The 27779-nt window shown below is 39.6% G+C and overlaps 2 protein-coding genes across 7 annotated transcripts in view; one reads left to right on the forward strand and one right to left on the reverse strand.

Annotated features, from left to right (window-relative positions):
- Positions 1-10788, forward strand: part of HLCS (holocarboxylase synthetase) — a 181695-nt gene extending 170907 nt beyond the window's left edge. For both annotated transcript variants that reach the window (XM_061627679.1, XM_061627680.1), the window contains exons 9-11: positions 5263-5377; positions 7613-7826; positions 8833-10788. In XM_061627679.1, coding sequence (XP_061483663.1) covers positions 5263-5377; positions 7613-7826; positions 8833-9004 — 501 coding nt within the window. In that variant the 3' untranslated portion in view covers positions 9005-10788. The remainder of the gene's footprint in view (positions 1-5262; positions 5378-7612; positions 7827-8832) is intronic.
- Positions 10789-23331: 12543 nt separating this feature from the next.
- SIM2 (SIM bHLH transcription factor 2) overlaps positions 23332-27779 on the reverse strand; it is an 81099-nt gene continuing 76651 nt past the window's right edge. For all 5 annotated transcript variants that reach the window (XM_061627695.1, XM_061627694.1, XM_061627697.1 and 2 more), the window contains 2 exons: positions 27142-27550; positions 23332-25760 (listed from right to left, as the gene is read on the reverse strand). In XM_061627695.1, coding sequence (XP_061483679.1) covers positions 25036-25760; positions 27142-27550 — 1134 coding nt within the window. In that variant the 3' untranslated portion in view covers positions 23332-25035. The remainder of the gene's footprint in view (positions 25761-27141; positions 27551-27779) is intronic.

Here is a 27779-nt window from a genome sequence, read left to right on the forward strand (position 1 = left end):
TTGGGTACTAATAGGAGCATAAAGGTACACTATCTCCATAGCCACTTAGACAGATTTCCGGATAATCTTGGTGATTTTAGTGAGGAACACAGGGAGAGGTTCCATCAGGATATAAAGGTGATAGAGGAAAGGTATCAAGGCAGATGGGACAGACACATGATGGCAGACTACTGCTGGAGCCTCCAACGTGATTGTCCTGATGCCTCACATAAAAGAAAATCGTACACACAGCGTTTTTCTATGCACTAATTGTGATTATCTGAATCAGCTTACTTTGTTTTAATGTTATTGTACTGAATACAACGCCATTAGGTATTTCATGTGTTTACTTTTGTATGATTTGAGACAGTTTCCATGTCATTTGTGGGTAGGCTATGCCTGACCATTAAATCTTTTGAATTTGTTATGTTTTTCAATGGGGGCATCCATTATCTCAAAAATTAGAGTCAATCTAGCAAAACCGATGCCATATTCGGAATCAGCGACACAAAGTTACCCTAAAATCGATCAAACATCATTGGCAATAAAATTAGCGTTGATATGCTTAGGTATAGGGGTAGCTGAAGAAAATTAATTAGAAGCCAAACAGCAGAAGATCGTATAATATTCTGTTTGTCAACTTGTAAAACATTCATATAGTGCTATAGTGTTTATTAATGTTATAAAACATTCGTATAGTGTGTGGCTGTAACCAAGGAATCAGCGTTCCAGATAACACATCACGTTGCAGGGAATGTACACCAAACAATACATGTTATACATCACATTACAGTTCTCTTGAACACCATCAGTAATGGAGTTTTCTCACCCTTGTCGTGTGTGGCTCTGCAGTGGGGCAGTAGTCTTCTGTTCTTCTGACCAGCCGTGACCAGCTTTGGTCCAAATGTCTTGGGCTGACTGCCTTATATAGCCCTTATCTAAATAATCTTATCTGTAGATATTTCTCCTGGCTGTATTAGCTGTTACATTTTCTGACTGAGTTTGCCACTGGTGGCTCTAGTAGGCAAACCTCGATGACCTGCTGCTAGGCAGGCCTCGTGGGTTTCACCACTCTAGGCCAACTAGCCCAAGGTCATTGGTGTACCTGTTTGCAGCCAGCTCAGACAGCTGAACCTGTATGCTGCTAAGGAGGTGTCCAGGGCCAGCAGAGACAGCAGCCAGAACACTGTACCTAATGTTATCAGTTTGTTTACTTTACAGGAAGAACATTGGCTAGGTTCCCAGAAATGGGAAAGATAAAACAAAAGGACCAGAATAAAACCTGTTTGTTGCTAGCCAGAAAGCATTCCATATACCTCTACATTACTCACAATATTCATTCTTATACATATATGCATGACAGTAAATAGTTTGTGAGGGCTAAAAAACATAAAAATATAGATGCAGCCCATAACACCACCCCAAAGGAGGAACAAAACTCAGTAGAAAGTCCAGATCACTCTAGGGCAAACCCCACGCATCACAGTTGTAGTCAGTCAGGGATCCATTTTCCACCCAGTTCTCCCTCCACCTTTCCTTCCAAACTGATTATGTTCCATGCCAGCACACCCAGCTTCTCAAAGGGGCAGCATCATTGTGCAAATGAAACAACTCCACCAGATAGCATAAGAACGCAATACTGGGCAGCACAATTCCTCCTCAGAAGCAGAAGACACAGACACTGAGCAGCAAATCCAGTGTAACAAGTAGAAGGTCTTTTGGACTTTTAGCCACACACACTTCTTGAATCCCTGCATTCTTTATGGAACAGGACTTCATTAAAAAAAATATCAGGCCATTACAGAGGATATTTCTGGGAAGCTCCAAAATAAAGGGAACCCCATGCACAACCATCACTAGAGCAAACATGTTGCATCATCTTTATCAGATTCATCACTCCTGAGAAACAATTGGGGAACTAAGGCAGCTTTTAAACTTCAGCCTAAATGGCCTCTTTATTTCAGAGCCCTGTTGCTTTGAGGAAGAGCCTTATGACTCCCCTGATCCTCACTTCATTACTAGAGGTTTAGCCCTCAAGAAATCCAAAGTTCCCTCTCATATTCCATGGGATCAGAACACTGATTATATTTCCAACCTTAGACCCTCTCCTCTCCTCTTGCCCATCTCTCAGAGCTTAACAAAAGAGAATGGCTTCCTGGATCTGATATGTAAGATTATCAGAATTCTAGATTGCTTGATGTTGCTGAATTTTTACCTTTATTGTCTGAGGCATTGTCATTCTTAGGTCTGCACCTAACTTCTCAGGATCCATCTCATGCAGCTTCCAGGGTGCTTCAGTGTTTCTGGAATTCAAGCCTACTCAGAAGGCAGCCCATTTTAACAATATTGTGAAATTAGATTGGGCCACACCTTAAATAGCAATGTTTAATAACTTTGCCCAGATATTCTGTTCCCTGGAACATACTATGAAAGATCTTAAGGTTCCATTCATTGATGCACCTGCTGCGAGTATTATTGTCCAGAAATATAATGCCAAAAGTTGATGTACCCCTTTAAGATATTCTGGAGAATATTTGAAGCCAGCTTTAAAATGAGTTCTAATTTTCTAATTTTAGATCTGGAACAGTTTTCAGCTGAGGCCATTGCAGCTAATGAGGTAGCTTTGTGCTTGCTCTGACTTAAACAATGGAGTATATATTTTTATTTATTTATTCAATGCATTTATTACCCATCCTTCACCAATGCTGAATACAATTCAACATTAATGAATCACTAAACCAAATCAGTTTGGATTCTGTCCCATAAACTTTCATCAGGCTTATGGTTATGATAATGATACATCTCAGACTTGATGGGATACACATTTACCCATAACTAAACAACTGCATCCTTTGGCTTCCATACGTTCAGCACAGTCACCAAGTCACCCTGTCCTGTCTCAAGGATCATGGTTTCCTGGTCAATCAAACAAAGAGCCAGTTGCATCATTCTCTCAAGATTCAACACTTTGGGTCCATTACATCACAAAGTCTCATCTCCCTATCACCAGAAAGGATCCTAAGGTTTCAACCAAAGTAATGTCTGTAGAGAGCAGATCTGTAGACCTCATGGAGCTGGCATAGGACCTAGGGATAATGATTTCCTGCATAGAGATTCTGCCCTAGCCCTGTCTACATTCAAGATCATTGTGGTGGCTGCTTCTTCCCCTACAGTAGGAGGGGGAACACCTCTGACTCAGAAGCCAAATTTGGCCCACAAGGCCATTTTCCCCAAACCCATGCCCATCTGCCCTATGTGAAGTCAGGTGGGACAGGTAGAGACACAGCTGGATCAGCTACATGACAAAGGTTCCCCATGAAGAACTCAGATCATGCAGCAGATCTCTGTAGGAAGTAGGATTAGGAGCCTCTGCCCATTGATAGATGGGTGAGAGTTCTACAGGTGGGTTATTCTAACCACCTGTTCAAATTGGCACACGGGTGGAGCCAAATAACAAATGGTCACCAGTCCAAAAAGGTTTTCCACCCTAGGCCTACAGGATGACATTCAGAAATTTCAGGTGGTGGACCAACATCCACAAATTGTTTTAGGGGCAAGCCATCATGGACTCCATCTGCAGATCACCAACATTAGGCTCACCACTGATACCACCCTGCAAGGCCAGATTATTCATGGCATGGGAACCAAGCAGGAAGCATCTCACAGCATCAGCCAACTGGAGCAGCATGCAGCTCACCTTGCCCTCTTATCCTTTTACCAAGCATCAGTCACATGCACATTGTGGTATAGACAGACAACACAGTGACCAATGCTTATCTCAATTACCAGGGTGACATTCAATCCAGGTCCCTTCATCAGGAAGCAACATTCCTCTTGCCATGGGTGGAGTCAAATCTGTTCTCAGTAAATGCCAAATGCATCCAAGGAGTATTAAATACCACAGCGGATTGGCTCAGCCACCAAATGTTCTAGCCAGTGGAATAGAACCTGGACTGGAACGCATTTGCAGCAATTTAGAAACTGTTCATCCCTATCACCGTAGACCTATTTTGCTTCAGCCACCAACTACAAAACCTGGACATTTTTCTTGACGTATCTGATAAATGGAGCAGAAACCACAGGTGCCCTCATGACATGCAGGGCCCCTGGCCACCTCCATGTTTTCCCATCAACTCCACTAGTTTCCCAATTGTTCCACTCAAAAATCAGATTCATATTACCCTCACCAGCCTGGTTCTCAGAGATTCTTCATATAGTGTCATCACCTTCCTGGTTGCTCCCTGTCAAGCCAGACATTCTGTCTCAAGGCCCCATCAGGCACCCAAATCTGGCATGGCTTAACCTAGGTGCTTTGAGATTGAATGGAGATCCCTCCTAAAGGCAAGAGTCCCAGCAGATGTTGATATCCAGAAAGAAATCCATGAGGCACTCCTATGAAACCTCATAGAAGGCTTTTCTGTGATGGTACAGGAATCCACAACAAGATGGGCATTGAGGAACCCTCTAGATTTCCTCCAGTCATACCTGACACTTGGTCTCAAGCCAAATACACTGAAACAGCAAGTCTCTGCTTTGCCATCAGTCCTATCTAGGACAAGTTTCCAGCTCCTGGACTTTCACCTGCTATTTAAGAGATCCCTTTGGGGACCATCCCTGCTAAGACCTCTGGTCATCCACAGGTTTCCCTCCTAGAACATTCACATGGTCCTCCAGGTTCCCCCAAATTCCCATCTTTGAATCCCTTAGTCTCTGGTTGCCTTCTGTTCCTTAAGGTGGATTTCTCCATCACTGTCATCTCAACAAGGAGACTGTCTGAGCTCAACACAGTGTCCATCAGAAACCAGCCCTGCATGTTCCAAAATGATACTGTCTTCCTCAGAAGCAATCCATCTTTTTTATCCCAGAAGTCAACTCTGTTACTGCTCCCAGTAGTTTATCCTAACTTCTTTAAGTTGTTCTGCTACTCTGAGGAGGAGACAGTAGGGGGAGAGGAAGACACAAAGCCCAGGGTTCCTGCCTTTGGCCCATCAAGTAGAAGTTGTCGTTATAGGTATCCACAAGCCCAAGAACAAATCTTGACGGTAAGTAACCAGTGTTTCAATCCGTGATATGTTTGTCCAAATTTATTACATGTTTTTGCTTCTCCGTGAACTGTTAAAAAAAATCCTGAGAAACACTAATTCTGCTGAGCTTTCACTCATGTATTATGTCAGGATGAAAAAGGATGAACAGAAAGCACTGGATAAAGGTTTAGTCCTGTGCTCTGTACGTCTTTGGGATGCATTAATGTAGAGCTATCAGTATGTATGTTTGTTTCCCTAGGATATTGACCTCCGGGTGAAATGGCCAAATGATATTTACTATAGTGACCTTATGAAGCTTGGTGGCGTGTTAGTGAATTCCACACTGACAGGAGATACGTTCCACATACTTATTGGTAAAAACATAAAATACTTCAAATATTTTTGTTTCTTTAAAGCTGCTTTTGCTACTATTGACAATTGGTGGTATTCACTGCTAGTCCTACTCAAAGTAGACCTATTGAAGTTAACAGTCATAACTAACTTGGGTTCACTAATTACAGTGGGTCTATTCTGAGCAGGATTTAGCTGAATACAACCTAATGCAAATACATAGCAAAATAAACACCATGGTCATAATCCACCAGGCCCTGAATGGAATGTTGTCTGTCTCCCAGCCCCTCAACTTGCAGAAGAATTTATTGATTTATTAAGTTGAAAGAAGAGGCATAGTGAACAACCGTTTATTATTAAATCAATGGCTATGATTTGAACTCTGAAAGTTGACTAAATATTTTACTAACTCGCTATTGGATCTGTCTTACTCATGTGTCTAGCCATTTTGAGTCCATGCTATGTACTTGTAAGGAGAGGTAAATGAGAATAACAGGATCAAGTCTAGGCTTCTAGAGATCAACATACCTCTGAAGAGTTAGTTCCCTACTGACAGGCTTTCCTACAGCTCTGATGGATCTTCTGCTTTAAAGTCAGAGAGTTGCAAGTGATGGTGGTAGCTATACTCATATGTAAACACCATGGGACTGAGTGCAGTCTTGTTTGGAACAGGAAAAACATGTGCATGCCTTTCACACATCCAAGTGGAGAGGCTTTGAGATCTGGGCGTTACACAATGTTAACCTTGCAACAGATAGTCACTTAATTTTTTTTTTTAAAGCTTATCTTCGTTAACAGCAATCACAAGATTATTTTCTCCCCGGCCACTCAAATATCTTGGATAAAACTAATGTGGAAAAAATTGCACCCTCAATCATGTTCTCACAACCTTGGATCTGCAACTTAAAATCACCTCTGCCCATGGCCTGCTACTTTCTCAAGAACACTTACAGTGGTTTAATTACCTTTACCCATTTCAGTTTTCACACTGCCAGTGCATGCTTATAGGAGCATTCCCAAAACCCTATGTTGATCTCTGAGTTTTGTTAACAGAAAGTGTTCTTACAATAACTTACATGGATTAGAATCCTGACTCCACCCTTCTTAAATGTAACTAATCCTCCTTAAACCAATTTCTGAATATTACCAAGTAATTAATTCTATATTTAATAGGCATATTAGTAATAAATTATTATGAGTAATAGCTTCAAATACAGGGACTTTTAACGTGACTATACTTGACAAGTCTGGGTCTGCCATCACCTGCATAGGGAACAGAAAACCTGTATTGCTAGGGAAGGGAGGAAAATAAACAGGTCGTACAAGATTTGTGTGTACATTTTGCAGAGCTATGTTTAGGAGGCCTGATTAAGAACGTCTTGAGAGCTGTATTTAAACACCTTGGCTTTCTGCCAATAATATTATCCCCTGCTAGAGAGCTGGGTGAGAAATGAGGCTTCAAAGACAGTCTGGCAAGAGAGCCCTAGAAATCTAAACGCTGACTTAAATGTGGAATCCTCTAGGCTTTTCTCAAAGAAGCCAGTTGCTGCTTCTGAGCTGAGGGGAAACTTCAGTTTTCAGAATTGTAGAAAATAGCATTTCTTAGCCACATTTTTCTTTCTTGGATTAAAGCTGTCTTGCCCTGTAACCAGAGCCATGTGTGTGTTCTCGCATATGCATGGAATGGCCAATTAATTTCAGCATAAAGAGCACATCTACACATGTACACCAAAGAATGTGCATGCAGATCTGCTTTCCCCACTGAAATTTAGGAGGGCAGCCCTTGCAGGAAGGAGAGAAGTATTTCAGAGCTTCCATATCCATAAGACCATAGTGGGATGGAACATCTGCTGTCTACAGACAGTAGTGTTCTATCCCATAACAACTGATAGAGTATATCGCTACTCCTGGCAATTTTACTGCACAAAAACGTCCTTTGTTTTAAATGTAGGTTGTTCTAAAGGTGCATGTCTGGATGTGGGCTGTCCTGGACTGAACTAGCTTTCATTAGAGGAAAAACAGACAAGCATTGTCATAAGTGCGAGCCAGGCTGTCTATTATTTAGCAAATGAGATGGATTTGAGTTTATATGAGCTTGTATCATCTTTCATCATTATTAAAAACAAATCTCTTCAGGAAACCTGTAAAAGGCTTTTCACATTGTCTGGATGATGGATTTGTCTTATGATAAGGAAAGACTTTTGCAGAGAAACAAAACTTTTCCTACACTGCCTTTCTGATTTCTTTTTCTTCCTAAGGCTGTGGATTTAACGTGAATAACAGCAATCCTACTATATGTATCAATGATCTCATTATGGAGCACAATAAGACAAAGAACACAAAATTAAGGCCCTTAAGTGTTGATTGCCTGATTGCAAGAAGTGTGACAGAGCTGGAAAATCTGATCAGCACCTTTCAAGAAAAAGGACCTAATGGAGTTCTTCCCATGTACTATAAATACTGGATTCATAGGTAAGTAATTTTTTTAAAAAAAATTCTTAATCTTAATTGTTTAAAGTGGAAAACAGAATGAACTCCATCAAGAAACATTAAGAGCTATTAGTCTCAAACCTGTAGTGACCAACCAGACATTTAGTTAGTTAATTAGTTTACATGTTAGGCTTTTGCAATATGTATTAGTAGTGTTTATGTGTAGGCAGATTTGTTATTTACCCTCCATACATTAAAATATCAGAATGTTGATATTAGAGTTTGACTAGCAGTTTGACTTGAAGTACTAAAAACAGACCATGAAGTATGAAAATAGTAAAGTACTTGAGATGAAACAGATTAATTCTATGATAGTTAAACAAGTACAGCTTATGAACAGGAGATTGCAAGGAATTCCTGCTGGTATTGTTCATTATTGTGGTAGACCATGTTAGTAAGAAACACATCCATATGAGTTTCTGAAGAATTCTGTCTCCTGCAATGTTATTGATTTGAACTGCATGAAAAGACAGGTGAGGGACTAAAACAAGATGTTGTTCATTGCAGCCGTGTGAAAGGCATTTGCATGACATGCCAGTATATTGGCTGAAAAAGCTACTGTTCCTGAATGTAACAGGTACTGCAGTATGAAAGGAATTTTCAAAATTGGGACAGAAGTGCCACCATTTTAATCCATTAAATTAACGCAATAAACCCCATGTCTCAAAGCAGCCTTGGTTATGGGGCTATCAAAAAAATCCAGAAAGTCAGATCTCAAATATGGGCTGTATCCAACTAAGTTATTCTGAGAGTAGAACCATTAAAGTTAATGGACTTAAGTTAGGCCATTAGAATTAGGTCTCTTCAGAGTGTGACTTAATTGGATACAGCCATATATTTAGATTCCTATACCGCCTTTCAAAACACAAAGTTTTCTCAAGGTTGCTTACGGTCACTATAAAAATATTTCAAAATTAACTCTATCTAAAATATAAATACTATACTTGATGGCTTTATAAGTGAGGAATTCCTTGTTTTTTATTTGCAGCGGTAAGCAAGTACAGCTTGGAAGTGATGAGGGGCCAATAGCATGGATTGATGGAATAGATGATTCTGGATTCCTTCGAGTTCGTGAGGAAGGCAAAGGCATAGTGACTGTGCACCCAGATGGCAATACTTTTGATATGCTGAGAAATCTTATCATTCCAAAGCAGCAGTAGTTTTTAGATGTGGTGAAGCAGCTGCTCTCTCAGACCGTTTTATGCTCAACACTTAAGGTTAGAGCTTGGCTGGAAACTGTGTCAAACTGAAATTATCTAAGGTTGAAGAACTGAAAAACTGCATACCAAGCAAAGCATTGAATTCTGACTCATTTAATTTTCCTGGGTTCTTGACCCAGTGGTCTGGGATTTGGGGGCTTTTCATGTTTGTTTTCTTCCAGTTTACATATAGATTTGAAGGAAACTTTATGGTCATCATGAACAGCTCTAGCTTCTAAGTTTTGGTATGGATCACTCAAGTAAAATTCGCTCCAGAAGACTGTTTTATCCTTTTACTATGGATTCTTTATGCTTCCACTTACAGTATGCCTTTAAATTTAATACACATATTACTGTGTTTCTATACGAAGGAATGTATTTTGCAATAGAATATTTAGTATGTTAAAATGATAAATATAGTACGTTTGGTCTATCAATGCCCCAGCTTGGTATGGGGTTATTATTAATATTGCTATATGCAAAACAAAGTTGAATTATGCTTTTTGAAAATCTGTTTAAGCTATACAGTTATTAAAGGAATTTTCCCCATTCTGCTGTCTATTACTCATAAAACAATTAACAAAAGTGATTTTAGCCTCTTAGAAAGGGCTCTGTATATGCTGTGTTATATTGGAGTCAAAGTCTTTCAGAAGCTTGGTGTTTCCACAACTGACCACAGACTATTATTTTTTCTAATAGATTTCTGGTAATTGGCCCTGATTCCCATATGACTATACAAACTTTCAATTACTTTGAAAGTATATCTCATTTTCACAGTACGTTCTTGCAGTTTTCTCTTCCTAGGATATTTCACAAAGGGCAGTACCTACAAATAAGATTATGAATCCATGATATGTTTCTGCCTTAATGGCTAACAGAACTTATTTTCCTGTGTACATTAAAATCAAAGCCCTTTCCTGTTGTATGATATATAATTGTATGTCATCTCACCTACTAAGGTCCCCTGATTGCCACTGATAATTTTCATAATCAAATGCCAGATAGACATAAACAGGTGATATGTTCTGCCTCTTCTAGTGTTTTCAGAAACTCCTAAATGCATGAATGTTGCTGCTTAGGCCTACAGAACTCAAGCTTGTAGCCCAGGCTGTAGTCTGAAACCAATTCCTGCATGCCAGGGAACTGTACGTAACCTGGCCTCCTAAATAAAACTGCCATGGGTTCTTACAAACTCCCTCATGTTCAGTTAAGAAAATGCCCTCAGATACATGCCTGACTTGTAGCCAGAAGCAGGTTTATAGGTTAAAGTTCACTTTATAAAGAATCAGGAAATAGATAGATTGGCTCAAATATAAATCCAAGCAGCCTTAAAGAAAGCAAAGCAGTTGACCTATAATGGTGGGTTAGCATAATCCCTGCATATTGGAGGCTGAGTAGTTTGACTGTAAATTACTGGAGATTAAATTGTCATTTGTTGAAAAGGAGGATTTCGACTTGTGTTGCATAACATTTCACACATTTATAATTGTTTCTTGCATCATAACATGGTTATCTAACAAACAAAACAATGAAACAGTTAAACTAATGGCTTAAATGTCTGTATATTGCTTTAAGCAGAACTTTTGTTCCAACACCTAATGGTGAGAAATAGAGATATGCAAGCCTCTCTGGGACTAGGAGTTCAAAGCTCTTATTTTCTATTATTAGTATTATTATTACTGATTTAATAACTTGTGATCCTTAAGTCTGACTTAGTATAATAAAATAAATGGAAATTCCAGCAATATATTTGGCACTTCATTCTTTTTATCCCAGTGCGAGCCTTCTGTCCTGTTGTCCCACCTCAGATACTTTTAAATGCATGATTAAGACTCTTGCCTATTAGCTGAAAAAAAATAGAGCAGGGCTATGCCACTTGAGCGCTCAGCCTGAATTTTTGTCCCAAGTGGCACAGAAATCCAGTTTCTTCCTCACTTTTCACAAACATTTCTCTAGTGAAAGGTAGGGATGGGATCTGTGGGTTAGTGTCACCCTGGAAGCATTCTGTCAACCTAACAGGTAGTATTAATTGGAGTTTGTATTTTGTCTGCTAGCTGCTGCTTTTACTGATCTGTTTTTCCCTCTTTTGAAAGAAAATATTTATATTAATATCAATATTTTTGAAGGGGTAAAACTGATTTTTTATATCCAATGCATTTAATATCCAGTGTCAGAAAAAACTGAGGAAGCTCATAGCACTCTACACCGTTCTGCAGAGATTTCAAATACGCAAATTGTTGGGGAGTCCAGTTTTATTTTCTATTCTAATGAAATCCATGCCCATCCCTAGTGGAATGCATATGCCTTCATTTTTGTGCATCTAGGATGCCAAAATAGCATGCCTGTGCTTTCCTACTTTCCTCCCACTCGGGATGTTATTGAAGGATAAATGCATAGGGAAGTGATTGCCACATTTTCAAACTTATTATTATATATATTAAATATATATAAGGACAAGTCTTCCTAAAGAAGGATAAACATGGCTTTTCCAAAGTGAAGCCTTGCCTCACTAAACTTTTAGAAGTTGTAGATTGTCACTGTCCCTCATCAAAGGCTCTCTGGAAAATGCATCAGTCATAGGATAAGAAATGTCTTCTTACAAATAAATAGGAATAGGAAGCAGAAGATAAATGCACAGTGTTAATGTGGGATATTTTTTAGCTTGATTATACATAGTAGCAAAGTTTGTTTTAAAATTATTCAGGAGGGCAACAGTTCTAAACAGCATGTGTTTTTTTTTTTTTTAAAGGTTCCTAAGAATACCTTCAAATTGTGCGACTAAGCAACAGAATTTCAGGTTAGATTAAGTGAAAAGTTATGCATATTTGGGAGGGAAATCCCAACTGATGGCACCCAACTTAAAAAAAATCCCTTTGATGATTCATGTAATGAGTTTTAATTGATTAATGGATCAGTTTAATTGATTAATGGATAGGCAAAGCAATCTAAACCCCTGCCTTTGCCCCACTTCCAACACAAGCAACGCCCAAATGTGACCACCCAAGCAGCAGGCAAGTGCTACCAGTGACAGCATCCTCACCAGAGGAAAGCCCTGACACAGAGCATTTCGGAGCAGGGAGGGACAGGGCCCGGCAGGGCCAGCACAGGATCCTCTGGATCCTGTGTAAACCCTGCTGCCATCACATAATGACAACCTTCTGCCCTGGACAGCGTGACCACCTGGGCTGAATGCTCTGCTAGCTGCACTGCTCCATCAAGCCCCATTGCTAATTCTGAAGACAAAGCATATCTCTTCTTTCTTTTTCTTTGTAATGATGCAGAAATCAGCTGCAGCAAGCAGCTTTAATAGGCATGTCCTGCTGAGAAAAAGAGTAGTGGGAGTGCTTCTAAAATGGCATCTGCAAATTCCACATATTTATATTTAATTTTATTAGAAATCTCTTAAAAATTTGGGTCTGTCCAATTTAATCAGGGATATTTTCTTCATTTATCAATTTATCAAAATTATTTTAATCAAAGTAATCCAACGGCTTAATCAACTAAACGACACAGCCCTTGTCTAATTGACCTGCTACTACTGATGAAAATTATATTGGGATCACAGTAGAAAACCTGGAAGATTCGGTCTCTGGCATTAAATTTGGAGAGGCAGGAACAGGTCAGGGCGCTTTTGTGAGTTGCACACAAGGGACATTTCCTGGAACCTGAGACGGAAGGCGAAAGGAAAGTTTCAGTTTTCCAACCACACAGGATTTAGCAGGGCTTTGGACTCTCTCTCTCCCCTTCTTCTAGATGAGGCAGCGTCTCGCAATTGCCCTTATTCAAAGCCGGGGGGGGGGGCTTACATCCTGCAAGGGAGCTAATTGGAGAGCCTCAGCAAAATGCCTCCCATTAAGCTGTGAAACCGGAGGAGGAGAAGACGCGCTGGTACGTGTCAGCAGTGAAACTGCTCTGGAGCCTCTCGCTTTTAAAAAGTATCTTGGAGGACTGATGTGAAACTGACAAACCAGTGGGGAGGGTAAGATGAAATTGACAAAATAGCAGGCATTACATCCCCATCGCTGGGCCGCAGCTACACCTAAGGGATCTGAGGAGAAGATGCAGCACTGCAGAAGGAAACGTGGAAAAAACAAACGGAAACACATTAGTTGTCTCTTTGGCGTTATTCACTCCCTGTCGGCTGCAGATCAGCCCAGCCAATTAACGCGTTGACATTAGAGTGCTAATGCATAAGCCGTCCTGTGGGGGCCTCCTTGATAGGGTGAGGTGGCTGCCCGCCCCAATCCCATATCTGGGCCATGGCTATTCAGCACTCTCTACATGCTCAGAGGCACTATGACACTTTATAAATGTTGAGCATAAGACAGCACATCACGGGTTTGTACAGCTGTGCTGAAATACAAACATGCTGCAGGTGAGAGAGGATGAGTTTTCCAAGGCAGGAAAAATGCTCTAATATGACAAGACATAGTCAGCAAAGATCGTATGTGCAAGTGAGCTCACAGCAACGACTCACTAGCAAGATTTCCCCACCATTTGCATTTTTGCATTATACATGACTGACACAAATGAGCAGTGTGTTTTGGAATCATGTATGCATTTTTAAAAATCCACACTTGCACCATTTTCATTTTCTTAAAACTCCTAAGAACAGCTTCTTGGAAGAATGTTCCATTTAAATAAATGGAGCTAGTTTCTATCTAAGTAAATGCATACAGATGCAAACATCCAACGGTGATCCTAAACCTGGATTAAGGCCATCTGAAAGCAGGTTTATTTCCTTAAAGGGACCACTTATCACGAAATTACTGCCTTCCCCCAAAATTAAATTTGTTGAAAAGGAACTCCATTTACAATATTAGTCTTAAAAGGCACATTTGGAAAGTTCATTTGCATTAGAAGTCCTCTTTTCATTTACAATTCCACAAGCGAGTGCTGACCGACGCGCTGCTGACCCTTACCAAGTGAGTGCCAACCCCTTGTTACCTTATTTGGATAACGCGAGACAAACCCTGCTGGGGGTGTTCATGTGGCGCCTGGGCTTGGCCCCAGAGTTTGTTTTCAGTGCTTCACCTGAGCGCCAGGGATGTGAAAGGATTGTTGGGAAAGAGGGTGCCTCTGAGCACGTGTAAGACAGATGTCGAGAGACCAGTGGAGAAATGGATATGGAACAGGTTGACTAGAGGCCTATTCCCTGAAGTGAAGGTAATCATATTTGTATTTAATAGGTTGTTAGCCTCATATGTAAATTAAATATTATAATTACATATATTTGTAAATAAAATCTCTCTCTAAAATATATATATATATATAATAAATATAATATAAAGAATGTGAGGGGAGCCCAACTATGCTTTTGCCCCAGGCCCCGCACATGCTAGGGGCGGGCCTGATCTAGGCCATATATATGGTGAAGCACAGGAGCAAGCTTTGGGTTTCATAGCGGTGGGTAGGAGTGGCTGTTCTATGATGTTTCAGCAGAGTTTTTTTACACCAGTCTGGATCTTGATGCGGATTGTCCAATAAATCATCGAGTCAAACCATGGACACCCTGGTAAATATGGAAGCATTGCAAGTTGCACAAATGGACAAAGCTGCTGACTCATGCAACTTGCAAGAAGCAAAATCCAATCTATGTTCCATGGCATCCTTAAACTGTGCATCAACCTCCTTGAGGAGGAGAGAGAGCCACAAGAATGGAGGTAGGCTGGTCTATCTCTGGCACTTAGCGTGCTTCTTTTTCAGGGCTTTCATAGGCCTTTTCACAATGGAATTACATTGGTACCAGGGTATGAGAAGCGAGACCCTGTGTAGTGTTGATGGGCAGTTGCATGCTTGGCCCAACGTCATGTTTGCTTGGGCCTGGCTGTCAGGCTAGGGAGTGCAGCCCCCATTAAAACTCAATTCATGTGCATGGTGGTAGCTCTTGGAGAATAGCAAATGAAGCTCCAACTGCTCAGCAACAAGATATTCGTGTGCTCTTTGGGCACTAGTGATCTCAGGGATCAGGGGAAGAGAGCAGGAAGGAACTGAGAAAAAAGGCAGGAAAAAAGCAGGGAAGATCAAGAAATGTTTTTTAATAGTAACAAGGACTCAGAAAGGCAGGTAAACTGGCAAAAGCAAACTGTTATACTCCCTGTGTTTGATATTGCTGCTTATGGTAGTGAGTGATTGGGAGGAGGAAGGAGTGAGACTGCATGACGGTGTGATAGGCTGAGACAATGTGGGATAGCTGTTCCTATTCAAGTGCTTGGCAGTTTGACGTTAGATAGGGATTTGGTTCTGAGCAGATGGGCTGAGCTTATTGAAGAGATGGCGGTCCGACCATGAGAAGATAGGCTGTGTTTATAAACAGTATGATTTGAGGGGGTTATAGAATAGGGCTTACTGTTAGAAATAGTGAGGGCCTGGATAGAATAGAATAAGATAGATAGATAAAATTATAGATGGAATAAGTGTAGGATTAAGGATTTCTTACTATATTTATTTACTGTAGTAATAACTTTTTTCATCATCCCATGCCTGATGCTTGGTTACTCTACAGAGGAAGTGTAACACAATATAACAGTAAAGTTCACACACACAACCACACATTCCTAAGGTAAAGGTCCTGGTGGCAGCAAAACTAGTGGTTATTTAAAAGGTATTGCCTGTTGGGAGTAAAGGCCTGGAAAAATCAGAGTATTGTCCTTTAAAGAGAGCAGGGATGCCACAGTAATGAACAAGGGAACCGAAGCCACAGAAGCAGATATGAAGGCCAACAAGGCAGAAGAACCCTAGGAGAAAAAAAGATAAAGCCGCGGCTAATGGCAGTGGGAAAAGGAAGGGCTTGAGAGGATCTTGCTGTGGCTAGTGGTTAGTGGCGGTGAAGGGAAGGCTTCAACAATAACAAGACATAGGCTCACAAAGCAAGATACAGAAATAAGTGCAGGGAAGCTTGAGCAGGAGTGAAGCACAAGGACTGAACTGGGAACAAGGGGAGGTGTAATCCAACAGGTCAGGGTTAACAAAGGGATGGCACACACACAAGATGCTCACAGACGAGGCAGCACAAGGACCCACAGGTGCGCCAGAAAGCAGGCGGTATGGGGGGGGGGGCTTGGAAACAATCACAGCAAAAACAAAGGAAGCACAACTGACAGAAAAAAATGAAGCAGATACAATAGACTAGGAAGGAGCAAACACCCACACAATTGGGGGGAAATTGAGACAGAAAAACAGCAAAATTAGCAAGGCTTCAGAGGAGCAAGCCAGAAATGCAACCACTGGTTGAAGAGGCAGGAAATTGTCTGGGAGATACCACGAGACTACCCCTTCCTCAAAGTTTGATGTTGCATTTTCTGCTGTGGTCAATAGATGGCAGCAGGGCTGGTCCCAAAGGGTGGCCAGGTCGGGCTCTGGCCAAGGGTCCCTGGAGCCACAGAAGCCCCTGAGGGGCCTCTCAATAGGATGGAAGAGTAGTGCTCCTTTTCCACAATCCGTGGCAGAGTAGCTGCCACAGATCACAGAGAGGGAGCTTCTTTCACCTGCCCATCTCCTATCTTTTGAGGCTGCGCGGGCTGCGTGCGCAGAACTACCATTAACCAAGATGGCGGCCGAGGTGGCCCTAAGGGGCTGGAGCCTCCAGCGCCATCTTGATTGATGGTAGCAATGCATGGGCATATGGCTGGTCTGTGACCGAAATAAAAATCATTTATTCATTCATTCAATGCGTGGGCATAGCAGCCCGCACAGCCACAAAAGACAGGAGAGACGGAGCCAGCGAACAGGCAGGCGGAAGCTCCCCCCCTGTGAGAGACAGGTAGGCGGGTGTACACCTGGGCAAGCTGGTGCCGGCCCTTGATGGCAGCAAGACCCATCTGATGTGATGACCTCCAAGGAGAACCAACAGACCAGGGCAGAGATGACTTCATGCTATCCTACCATCTGGGTGATTCTGGTTAGCATACTAGTAGTCCATTGGGTTGAATTGTTTTGCTACTGAATGCCATGCCTATGAACAGAAAAAGAGCTGCTATATGGGATTTGATATCTATCTGGCATACATTATCAGGATTGGGCTGGATGAAAGGGGCAGGCCTAATCACTTCTGGCTGTGTCTCAAGAATTCTTGGTGCAGCAGCAACATCAACTCAACGTGTGAGAAGAGGAACATAATGATCCATCATTCAATTTCGCTTTCAAAGCAGCCTGTCCAACAACCAACTGACTTGAAGTATTTACATCAGGTGCTGGGGTCTCAGGACAGCACCTGGATGCAGTTGATAGACACCTGACCTGGCAGAGGTGGTCTTTGAGATGCTGTTAGAGACCCTCTCACTTGCATGTCCAGATGGCAGCGGAAAGGAGTGCTTTACACTAGATTTAGGTGGTGTGCCTGCTGCTGCCTTTCTAAGTGAAACTAGTCCTGACCTTGGTCAGGCCTTAGATCAGCCTTTCCCAACCAGTGTGCCTCCAGATGTTGTTGGACCACAACTCTCATCAGCCTCAGCCAGCATTGCCAATGGTCAGGAAAGATGGGAATTGTGGTCCAACAACATCTGGAGGCACACTGGTTGGGAAAGGATGCCTTAGATATATCCAGATTAAATAGCACAATGCAGTCCACTTACAGCTGCCTTCAAAGTCATTTGGGTCAAAATGCAACTACTAGGGTTTTAACTGGGGCCCTTAGATCAGACCATACAACCTCAGTATCACACCACTCATACTGGTTACCAATTTGTTTCCATGCCAAGCATTGGTTTTGACCTTCAAAGCCTTATGGTCTGGGACCAGACTATTAAGAACATTCTCCCCTCCCATGAATCTCCTGAGTATTAAAAGCCCCTGCTCTGTGTCCCATTACAACCAGATGGTGGGTGGCCATGGGAGACAAAGCCTTTTCTGTGGTGGCACCTAGACTAGAAAGGCCCTCCTGTGGGAGGTTTGCATAGCTCCATTCTTGTTTGCATTTCACAGATTAAGAGGCAACAGGCATTGGTAGTTGTCGAAATAGAACATGCCCTATGTTTTTCTGAGGCTACTATATTTTTTAATACTGTTACTTTTTTACATATGTTTTAAAATTATTTTATAGGTTATATATTTTACCTGGCATGGTGTTTTGTGAGCTGATTTCAATATTTTGTATAGAAATTTGGGGCAAAAATTTAAATAAGTAAATAAAACGTTTTTCTTTCCTGAATATTCAAGAATGTAAAACTTTGTCAAAGTAATACAAGACAAAAACAACCTATGGTTCACATTATTTCAAACCGTATTATGGAAATTTATGCACTGGAAAAATTATTTCATTTAATTTCCTTTCTGTAAATGAAAACTAATGAAGTGTGGACATATTGAAGCACAAGTAGATTAGGTGGGAATATCACTTTTGCCTTTTGAATAGCCTGCCTTGTACATACAAAGACAACATACTATCTTGAATGAAGGGGAAAGAAATGTCAGCATTAATTGCAAACTGTCATATAACTGATTTTATTTTTATTTCCTTCAGATGCATCAAAGGAAAATTCTTATTTCTTACTGAACAGCTAAATAAGGGTTTCCTGACTAGCAGCTGCTGTGGTCTTTCTACAGGACATTCAACTGAAGGTGTATGTGGGGAGTACAGCTGGTAATTGCATTGTTTTCCACATCAAAGTTGGCAACTACTCACCATTTATGTATGAAAACCATTGTATAACAGTCCTCATGATTTACAATATAGCAAAATGTGTCTAGATGAAGTCTGAAGGAGCCAGCAGGCAACCTGGAATCCAGAAGCAGCCCACTGAAAATGTGCAACAATATTAAAATGTTCAGGTTAGTAAAACACGTGAAACTGGTCTGCAATTCTAGCATTTTCAAGGAACAAGTCACTTTGACCCTTAACAAGTTTTGTTCAGAAATAAGTCCTTTGGGTGTTTAATCCAAAATCCATGCTCCAGCAATAACTTTAGGACCAACCAGAATGTTGCAAAATGATGAGTAAACGTTCAAGTTGGATGTTAAACAAAGCAGTGGAGAGAAAAGACTTGCTTGATGTTGAAGCCATGCAGTCTGCAATCTTAAAATGGACTGTGGAAGGCACTGGGAAATGTAATTAGGTGAGGCTGTACTATGTGCTATGCATTTACATTTATTTATTTATTATTTAATTTATATCCCACCCTTCCTCCCAGCAGGAGCCCAGTTGCATCTCAGGCTACTGGGACAAAAAAACATACAATGGTTGAACCTGTTTTGAAAATAGAAAGTCTAGTTGTTACCCAGACCCTTCTCCATCATTAGGTGAAACACTCAGGTTCCTTGGTAGGTGAAAGACAGAAGTACAGAAAAACTAGGCAGTTTTTATATGAATCATAAAGCTAGAGATTAATTATAGATGGTGTGCACTAGGTTAAAAAATAGTCAATACCAACCAAATTGTGTAGCATTACTTAGTAGTTGGAGAGAATGTCACCCTCTAACAATGCCCCCAGTTCAGGTTTTAGGATCCCACTCCTGAATAATGGGCTCCTGTCAGGAGGAAGGGCGGGATATAGATCTAATAATAATAATAATAATAATAATTTCTACAAATACATGTAAAAGCCAAAGGAAGTATTGTTGGTGTTCCTGTCTAAGAATGGAAACAGCTGGATTTCATATTTTCAAAAATGGAGGATGAACCATTGTATGTTTCTTTGTTCCAGTAGTCTTAGCTGCAACTTGAAGCCTCCTTTTATTTAACATCCTGGCTGAGAAGAGTTCTGAAGAACTCAAAAGCTTGCTCACTATCCTGACATTGGTTAGTCCTAAAGTTGCTACCTAACTCTGGATTTTTTTCTGTGTTTTTTTTCATGGACCAACACAGCTTCCTTTGCTTTTTGATGTTAGCATAACTTAGTTCCATCACACCTTGAGTTGAGAATGGGAAGACATGTGTGGTTATTAAATTATAGCATATAATTAAGGCTATGTGATTCACAATATCAACAGAATTATGGTCAAAAGCTCTGAATAGGCCCTTAACAATTATTGTTTCTAGAACTGCTATGCAGAGTGAGGAAAAATAAATATTTCATTTTATAGACATATATAATAATAAAAGTACAATAAACATTCAATGTATTTTATTAATAACCATTATTTGTACTAACCAAGCAAATAATAGTCCATTTATTCCTTAGACTACAGTATTTAATAGTTTAGTCTTACATAATAAATAAGCAAAAGCTTTACAATTTAAGGGAGTAAATATATAATCCTAAGCAATAATAGGATGCATGTGTTGGTACATATTGCTTTTTCCACATACTTTTCTCAAATAATTTATTTTTCATTAATATAAAAAAGGAAATTCTAATGTTCCAGAAGAGGAACAAATAAAAGAGTTTTCTTTCAAGAAACTGGAAAAATTGTATTGTAATTTTGGACAAGTTGAAATCCTAAACCTTACTAGCGAGTAAGCCCCATTGAGCACAGTGAGACTTACTTCTGAGTAAACACGCATAGAATTCTGCATCCTAACATTATTCACTGGTTTGCTAATAAGATGGCTGAGCTTCTTAACTAAAGTAGATTATTGATCGGGGAAATCTGCAACATTGTACTCAGCAGAGGAGTTTATATTAGACACGTTGTCATGTGGAGTTTCTACTGGTATGATACAAAACTGATATATGTTCCAACTCCCCTTTTCTCCCATTTCCTACTGTGTAGAACCTAGCAAAGTACACCGATAGCTAATGATGGTTCATAATCAAGAAGAGCGGGGTTTATTCTAAGCTTTTTTCACTACTACACAAGCAGCCAGCACACTGCCCACCCCTGAACTAGTAATTTGTCTCATAATATAGTATTAGCAGATTTTTTTTGTGACCGTACTCACTGCTACAGAGTACCAGCACCTCTTCTTGTGCTGGCACCCACTGTACTTTTATCAAGATATGAGTACACCTCATTTTTTTTTTTAACCAAAAAAGCACTATTAGTATAAGGTTATGATTTGAAAGGAGCCAGTATTTCTCTTCATTTTCTATTTTTATCTTTTCTCATCTCTTTTTTAGAAACTACCTAGCTCCTTATGAAACCACGTATGTTCAACTGCAGAAAAACATATTTCACGCTGCACAGGGTTTTTCTGACACTGCACAAATTGTGTCTAGCTACACATTAGATTAAACCCTGGTTAAGAGTAAATGGAAAAGTGAAAAGGGAGGCCTCTCACTCTTTTCTGATTGCATGAGACTTCAATTCTGATTGCATATAAATAAAACATTTACTTTAATTCTTATGTAGGTTCAAGCCCCATTTGAGCATTCTTAAATTTTATCCATAGAAAGGGGGAAAGGGCTAAATGTGCCAGCCCCACCCCCTCATGCCTGATCTTCCTGGTTGAGCAGGGAGGTCTGGTGTCAATACATTCAGCTGAACAAGGTTACCATTCTCAGGCAGCCAGATTGCAGGGAGGGCTAAGCTCAGAAACCAAATGTGCTTGCACTTCGTTGGCAAGCCTTCCCAGGAAGGTTGGAGGTGAAGGGGCAGGACTGGTATGTACATCTCTGAGCCTCCTTTGCAGCTGGAACTTAAAAATGCCTGAATAGGGCTTTGGTAATTTATACACCGTGATTTATTATTAATTGTCTGAATTTTCATTTCTGCATGGATCTTCATTCAGATTCCATGTGAGAACATGCCACATTATTGAATTGCAATATGAAGCAGCATTCATTTCTTCAGTGGAAATGTTTATTAGTTCAAATGTCATGTGCTGTACAACATGCTAGAGAATGGTAGAGATTTTCCTGCAGAATTATTTAAAACTGCTCATCTTCAAAAATAGGTAGTCATTACCTGAACAACATTGGACAATTTAACATAATTTTAAAAGTGTACTTTCCAGATATATTTTCTTTCTCCCAAAGTGATAGAGGCTTAGCATATGTACAGTCACTTTGAAGAAAGTAAGTATACTACACTATACTTGCGTATCAAATTTCTTTTTAGGAAGCAGCTAATTGGCAGTATCTCATTAGGGAATACATTTTTCATGTAATAAAATAAACAAATGTTATTTGGTATAAGTGTAGTCTTCTAGGACTACATCTGCATGAACACTGATTTGAAGGACTGTAAACAATCTTCCAGCTCATAACAGAATAATATGACATTGTGATAGGATCATTTACAAAAGCTCTTTTCTACAAAGACCTCAAACTAAAAGTGCTGCTACTGTTTTCAGCAATATTAATTAGTTCAGTAAAGGCATCAAAATTCATAAAATTTTACTTTTGTATTTTTAGGATATTTTTGTTTCACTATTGGAGGGAAAGTTCATTTCTGTAGTGTTAAGTGCACTACAAAAATTTAACTATAAAATGAGGTCTCTGACAAGTTTGTTGCCCAAGTAACTTAAGCATATTCTTAACACTTGATGCATCAGAAAAGGATGTGATTTTGGTGAAATAACACACAATTTCTTTTACTACACCTGTGAGAGATTTATAGATTAGGCCTTGTGTTTTAAACCCCACTTCTAAAACAGATTGTGTCAAAAAAAAAAGTTCAGATTCAGGCAATTTACTTCCCAACATATTCCTACTGACTTGAGTACTGAATTAAACCATAAGCTCTAAACCACTTAAACCCAACCTATTAATTATCAAACACCAGCAGTTTAAATCTCAAATCAACCAAAGTTGGAACAGTTTCACATGCAGTTTACGGCTTGCATTCATGTTTGTTGTGCTCCCCTATCCTTACATCTAGGAGACACCACACCAACAAGCAGTCAACTAAAGGCCTGCTTTTTGTAAACAAGGTGTTAAAAGATATGTTGCAACTATCAGCACTATGCATACTTAACCCACTTCAGACACATCTTGCAGGGTAGCAGCGAGTACCACAAAGGTGAGAATAGGCCCAAAACTTCAAGTGTGACACCCGTTACCTTACAACCATTCTAAATAGGCAATTTTGAGTCTTTCCCTGATTCAGAAACCACCATAAGCATTTATCCAAATGTAACTAAGGCCAAAGAATGGTAGCCAGTTCAAGTGGAAGAACTCACTTTTGTTTTCAGTCTGAAGGTTCAAGCACAAGAGAAATGAACATTTAAGCAAGAAAGGAATGACCCAATACCCCATAAAGCAACAGAGAGGAAACATATTGATTGGTCATGGTGAAGATGCCAAGCACCTATTGTGTCTGTAGAGAAATCTACTTTACACTTGTGACCTCAACTCAAGGCACAGTTTCAGTCCATCTGGATTATCATGCACACTGCTTTGGCACTACGTTAAAAGTGTGCATACTCAAAATTGTTAACATTGAAAAAGGGCAATACCGAGCACAGCCAATTACTTTTAAAAAGTTTATTTCCTTGTAATAACAAATACTTATAAAACTAGACAAGGTAATGGATTGTATTGCTATATCTAAATGCAGGAAAAAATGTTTTAAGAAACTGTATATTTTATTAGCTTGCAATTTGACACTTGGAAAGATGCAATCAATGTAATTGTTTTCCATATTGCACAAGATACATTCGATGTAATTTTCTGGAGAAAAATTCTTAAATTGGTTCTGTCTGCGCTCAAGACAATGGCAAAACTGTCATTTATGTTCTGGGGCACAGACCTTCCTCCATGCCCCTAATGAAAGTTCGTTTTAGAAGCTTTTTAATTAGCTCAGCCTTCAGCAAAGCTAAGAGCTAGTCAATGCAAATTAAAATATACTCCAGTGTTAAATCATCTTGAATGCTAACATGTATTATACATATACTTTTACATATTAGGGAGCCTTTTGTCATATTATCAAGAGTAAGGTGATGTGTGGTTCATTAGTTATGCTGAGATGACAACCACCACATTCCAGTAGCTCCCTGTGTGCAAAAGAACCCTAATGGATATATGTACCACCACATGTATACAAGGGCTTCCCCATTTAATTCAATAGTGGGAGCAGTTCTGCATGTGTATTCTTTTGTGCTATTGCTTTGATTTTATTAGAGCACCCAAAGAGGTCTGGAACAGAGTAGTAGCTATATATTTATGGTATAAAATCTTTGCAAGTATATGGGTTCTCTTACTTTCCAGATTCAACATTACAAAGGCAAAAATCAATATACTATGCGCCCTACTAAAAATGCAAAATTAAATTTAAGTGCCTGAGAATTCTCATCTAATAATTAGAGCTGAATGCATTTTATTATATCTTAACCAAAAAAGTGCTATAACTTGCTGGGCTAAAAATATAAACCTGCTAAACAGAAAATATGTTGAAACTGAAAAGATTCCAAGTCTCATTGCCGGAGTAAAATGAAGAGGGCACAGCTTCACTGCCTTCTTGGCTGGCAACAAATACAATTTTGGTTAAAATTATGTTTCATATTATTTTCAAAGAGATGCTTTGATTTTTTTCCTGCAGTATAACTATCATCAGTTCTTTGGTAGGTATTTCCAAGCTTATTGGGCTAGCTGATTTTCATTGTCTAAAGATGCATAGTAGTCATGCAGCCTAGCAATTCTTGACTGCCTTGGTAAAATATATCAAAGCCAGATTAATCAAAATTAATGGTTTAATTTCAGGGATTAAAACCTAAACACACGTTCCCAAGGTAATGCATTTGAAAGCAGTTTAACAGAGACTGTCACAAGTAACTGGTAATTACTGTCTCCTACTAGACTGTTGAGTTGTCAAGTGATCTACAGCTTTCAAATAATTGTGGAATTGTATTTAAGTAACTATTTGTACCAGCACATAAACTCTTATAATTTAACTTGTACACTGTAAAAATGACAAAAATATGATCTGTTACATGGCTTCTAACTTGCAGAGTCAACTGCAAAGATTACTTGATAACAAAGCACTGAAGCTAGATTTTTTTCCTGATCTTGAAGGTTCTGGAACACATAGTTTGCCAAGAATGCATGCAAGTTTCTGTCTCACTGATCTTAAACCATACTCGCTAAGTGCAACCATGTATTCTCATGCTTTTGGGGAACTATTCCAGTTTGCCTTATTTTTTAAATTTTAAAAAAACCCACAGCTTTCTAGTACTGTCACCTTCCATTGGCTATTATGACAGAAGTTCCAATATACTGGGGAAGTGCAGGCTCTTTGTGAATCTCAGGGGAAGAGGCAGATGAGGGACTTTGGCTTTTGTAAAACATATTTACTTCTTCAGAACTGTGTCCATAATTTTCTGCTACATGTCCTGTGGCAGTACATGAAGAGGTTTGAAATGTGCCATGCTTGGCTAAAACCCGGTGGTAGTTCAGAAGTACAAATGGAACTTGCCCTGCATGCCTAACATCCATCGTGTGATCATTTTCAGAGTCATGGTCAAACTTTCCTGTCAGTCTGTCATCAGTTTCCTGTTCACCTAGATTTGTGGCATGATGGGCAGTGTGCTCATATTTTGGTTCTTTCATACAAATTCTTCTTGTTTGTTCATATACTGTTGGAACTGGGAGAAGATGGCTTAACTGTCCAATAGATTTTGCTTGGAAACATTCTGATTTTGACAAAAAGGAGTTAGCTAAAGAGTTCGAAAAGGGCTTTTCACTAATGTTAATTTTTTCTTGTAAGCCTCTGTTGAAAATTAGCTTATTCTCTTCTTTAATGAGATGATGTGCTGGATATAGCCTGCTTTCCATTTTGCTGTGCTTAATAATGCTTGAATCATAGCTCTCTTCTTTATATCGGCTGTTTGATGCGAGGGTGCCACAGCTTGCAAAACTGTCAGATGTACCTTCTTGGCTGTATCTTCTATTTGGTAGTGGCACTTGGAAATAAAAAAAAGTTTTTTAATGTAAGCAGTTCAAGCAATTAGTTGAAGTGGAAATATTCAGACATTTAATGTCTAAATATGAATACAGTAAGGTCTGCTTAGACTGGTTATATTTGTTTAATTAGCTTTTTGAGTGATAAATACAGCTGCTGGCATTAAACCCACTGTGCAAATTAGCATGTAGCTGCATTCCAAACAGAATCAGGTGGGAGAGAGGAAACATTTACTCAGCTCTGCTCCACACCAAATTTCAAGATGGAGTTTAAGTAGGTTCTTGGAATCTCTGAATAATTAAATTATAGTTAAGTTCCTTCTCAGGCAACTGGAACTACAATGGAACTCTTACAAACACAACGTTTTAATGAGTTTGTTTTATTTTTCACTTTGGGTATATACCTTAATAAAGTGGCAACTTAAACCCATTAACCATTAAATCAGACTTAATACATGAAAATGCTTTCCACTGATTTATCAGGATTCTTTGTGCTATTCGTTGAAAATTCCATCATACCCCCTCAATCAAAGTTACTATTGTGTCAATACTGTAACCACAAAAACTATGGGTGTGCAACATAGCACTAAGTAGATGTTTCTGTCAGCACAAGCATTTCTGCTTGCCCGACAGGATGATCTCCCCCTCCTCCCCACACATGCTGTTCTACAGATTCTGCTTACCCCCCCAGAACAGAGTGGGGAGGCAGGGGAGAAGAGGAAAGTCCCATTCTGCCAGCAAAAATTGTGCTGGCTTCTACTAGCACGAGTTAACTGCATAGGGCCCAATTTCTTTCTTTTGATACCTGAGTCTCTGACAGAACATTAATTTTGGTGAGGATACTGTAGTCCAGCTATCTCATCTGATAAAGCACCTTTCTACAACATACAGGATTGTCAGAAAGCTAGTAGTAGCAAGGCCACACAACTTCACAGACTGATGTTTATTGCTAAAAGAAAGGTGTTGTGCCAGTGTACCCTATGAAAACCTAGGAAATCTGAATATAGGTCTCTTGTTAAATGGTCTTTACAATAGAATTTGTGTTATATTGGTAGCAAATAGATAGATATACATCTTAAATATTATTCCTGTGTTATATTCAGGCACAAATATGAACAATTCAGGGGCAAAATTCAGGTTACTGCTATTTTCAATTCTGTATTTAATCTCATCAATTGCTATGAGAGGCATAATTTTCATTGCCAAAAAAGATTAAATAGTAATGAAGAAATTTGAATGTTTTTATAAACAGCTATAAAAATAGTTTTATCAAAAGTTTAAACTGACTTTACCTAAGACATACTTTTAATATCTGGAAAAGATATAAAATGTAAGTTTTTCTTGAGTATAACAGAGTTTCAGATTTGTTCACATAATACACACCTTCATAGCCCTGTAAGAGATTATGGCGTACACTGCTTGCTGACTGATCAGAAGGACTTTTAGATGGTGACTGGCTGCCTGGAACAAGAGAATTGGCATAGTGCCATTGGCACTCTCCACTTGTCTGCAATGTACTTAAGAAAAATCGAGCTACTTCGCAAGGTGTTCCTTGAGACTGCCCAAATTTAGAAGGCAGCATTTGTTTTTTGCTACTGAATACATGAGGGTCTACAGGGAAGTGTCCATAATGGTATGAAAAAGGTAAGCTGTACGGTGGGGTATACAAAAGTTCGCTGTTTTCTGAATGGAAGGTTTGTTCTTGAATGGTGGCAGAATTTGCTGTGGAGTTGGATCTCCAGCTTCCAACCTGGCCACATTCCAGTTTGTCTGTCTGGAAGGAGCTGTACTGCTGAAAAAGCAAATAAAAAGAAAGAGAAGCGTTTAATAGCTGATTCTGAAATCTGTCAGCATAACAGACTAACAGAGTGCACTGCAACCAAGTACCACCTTGAACTGCAGTCACACCAGTTCATAAAAACTAAAAGTTGGCAGCAATTAATTTCAGAAGAGAGGAACAGGAACGTAAACCTTTCTGGGACCCCTGCCATTTGCCTGGAAGCTCTGCTCCTCAATCCTGT

The sequence above is a fragment of the Rhineura floridana genome, chromosome 5, assembly GCF_030035675.1.
Source record: "Rhineura floridana isolate rRhiFlo1 chromosome 5, rRhiFlo1.hap2, whole genome shotgun sequence".
Classification (NCBI taxonomy): Eukaryota; Metazoa; Chordata; class Lepidosauria; order Squamata; family Rhineuridae; genus Rhineura; species Rhineura floridana.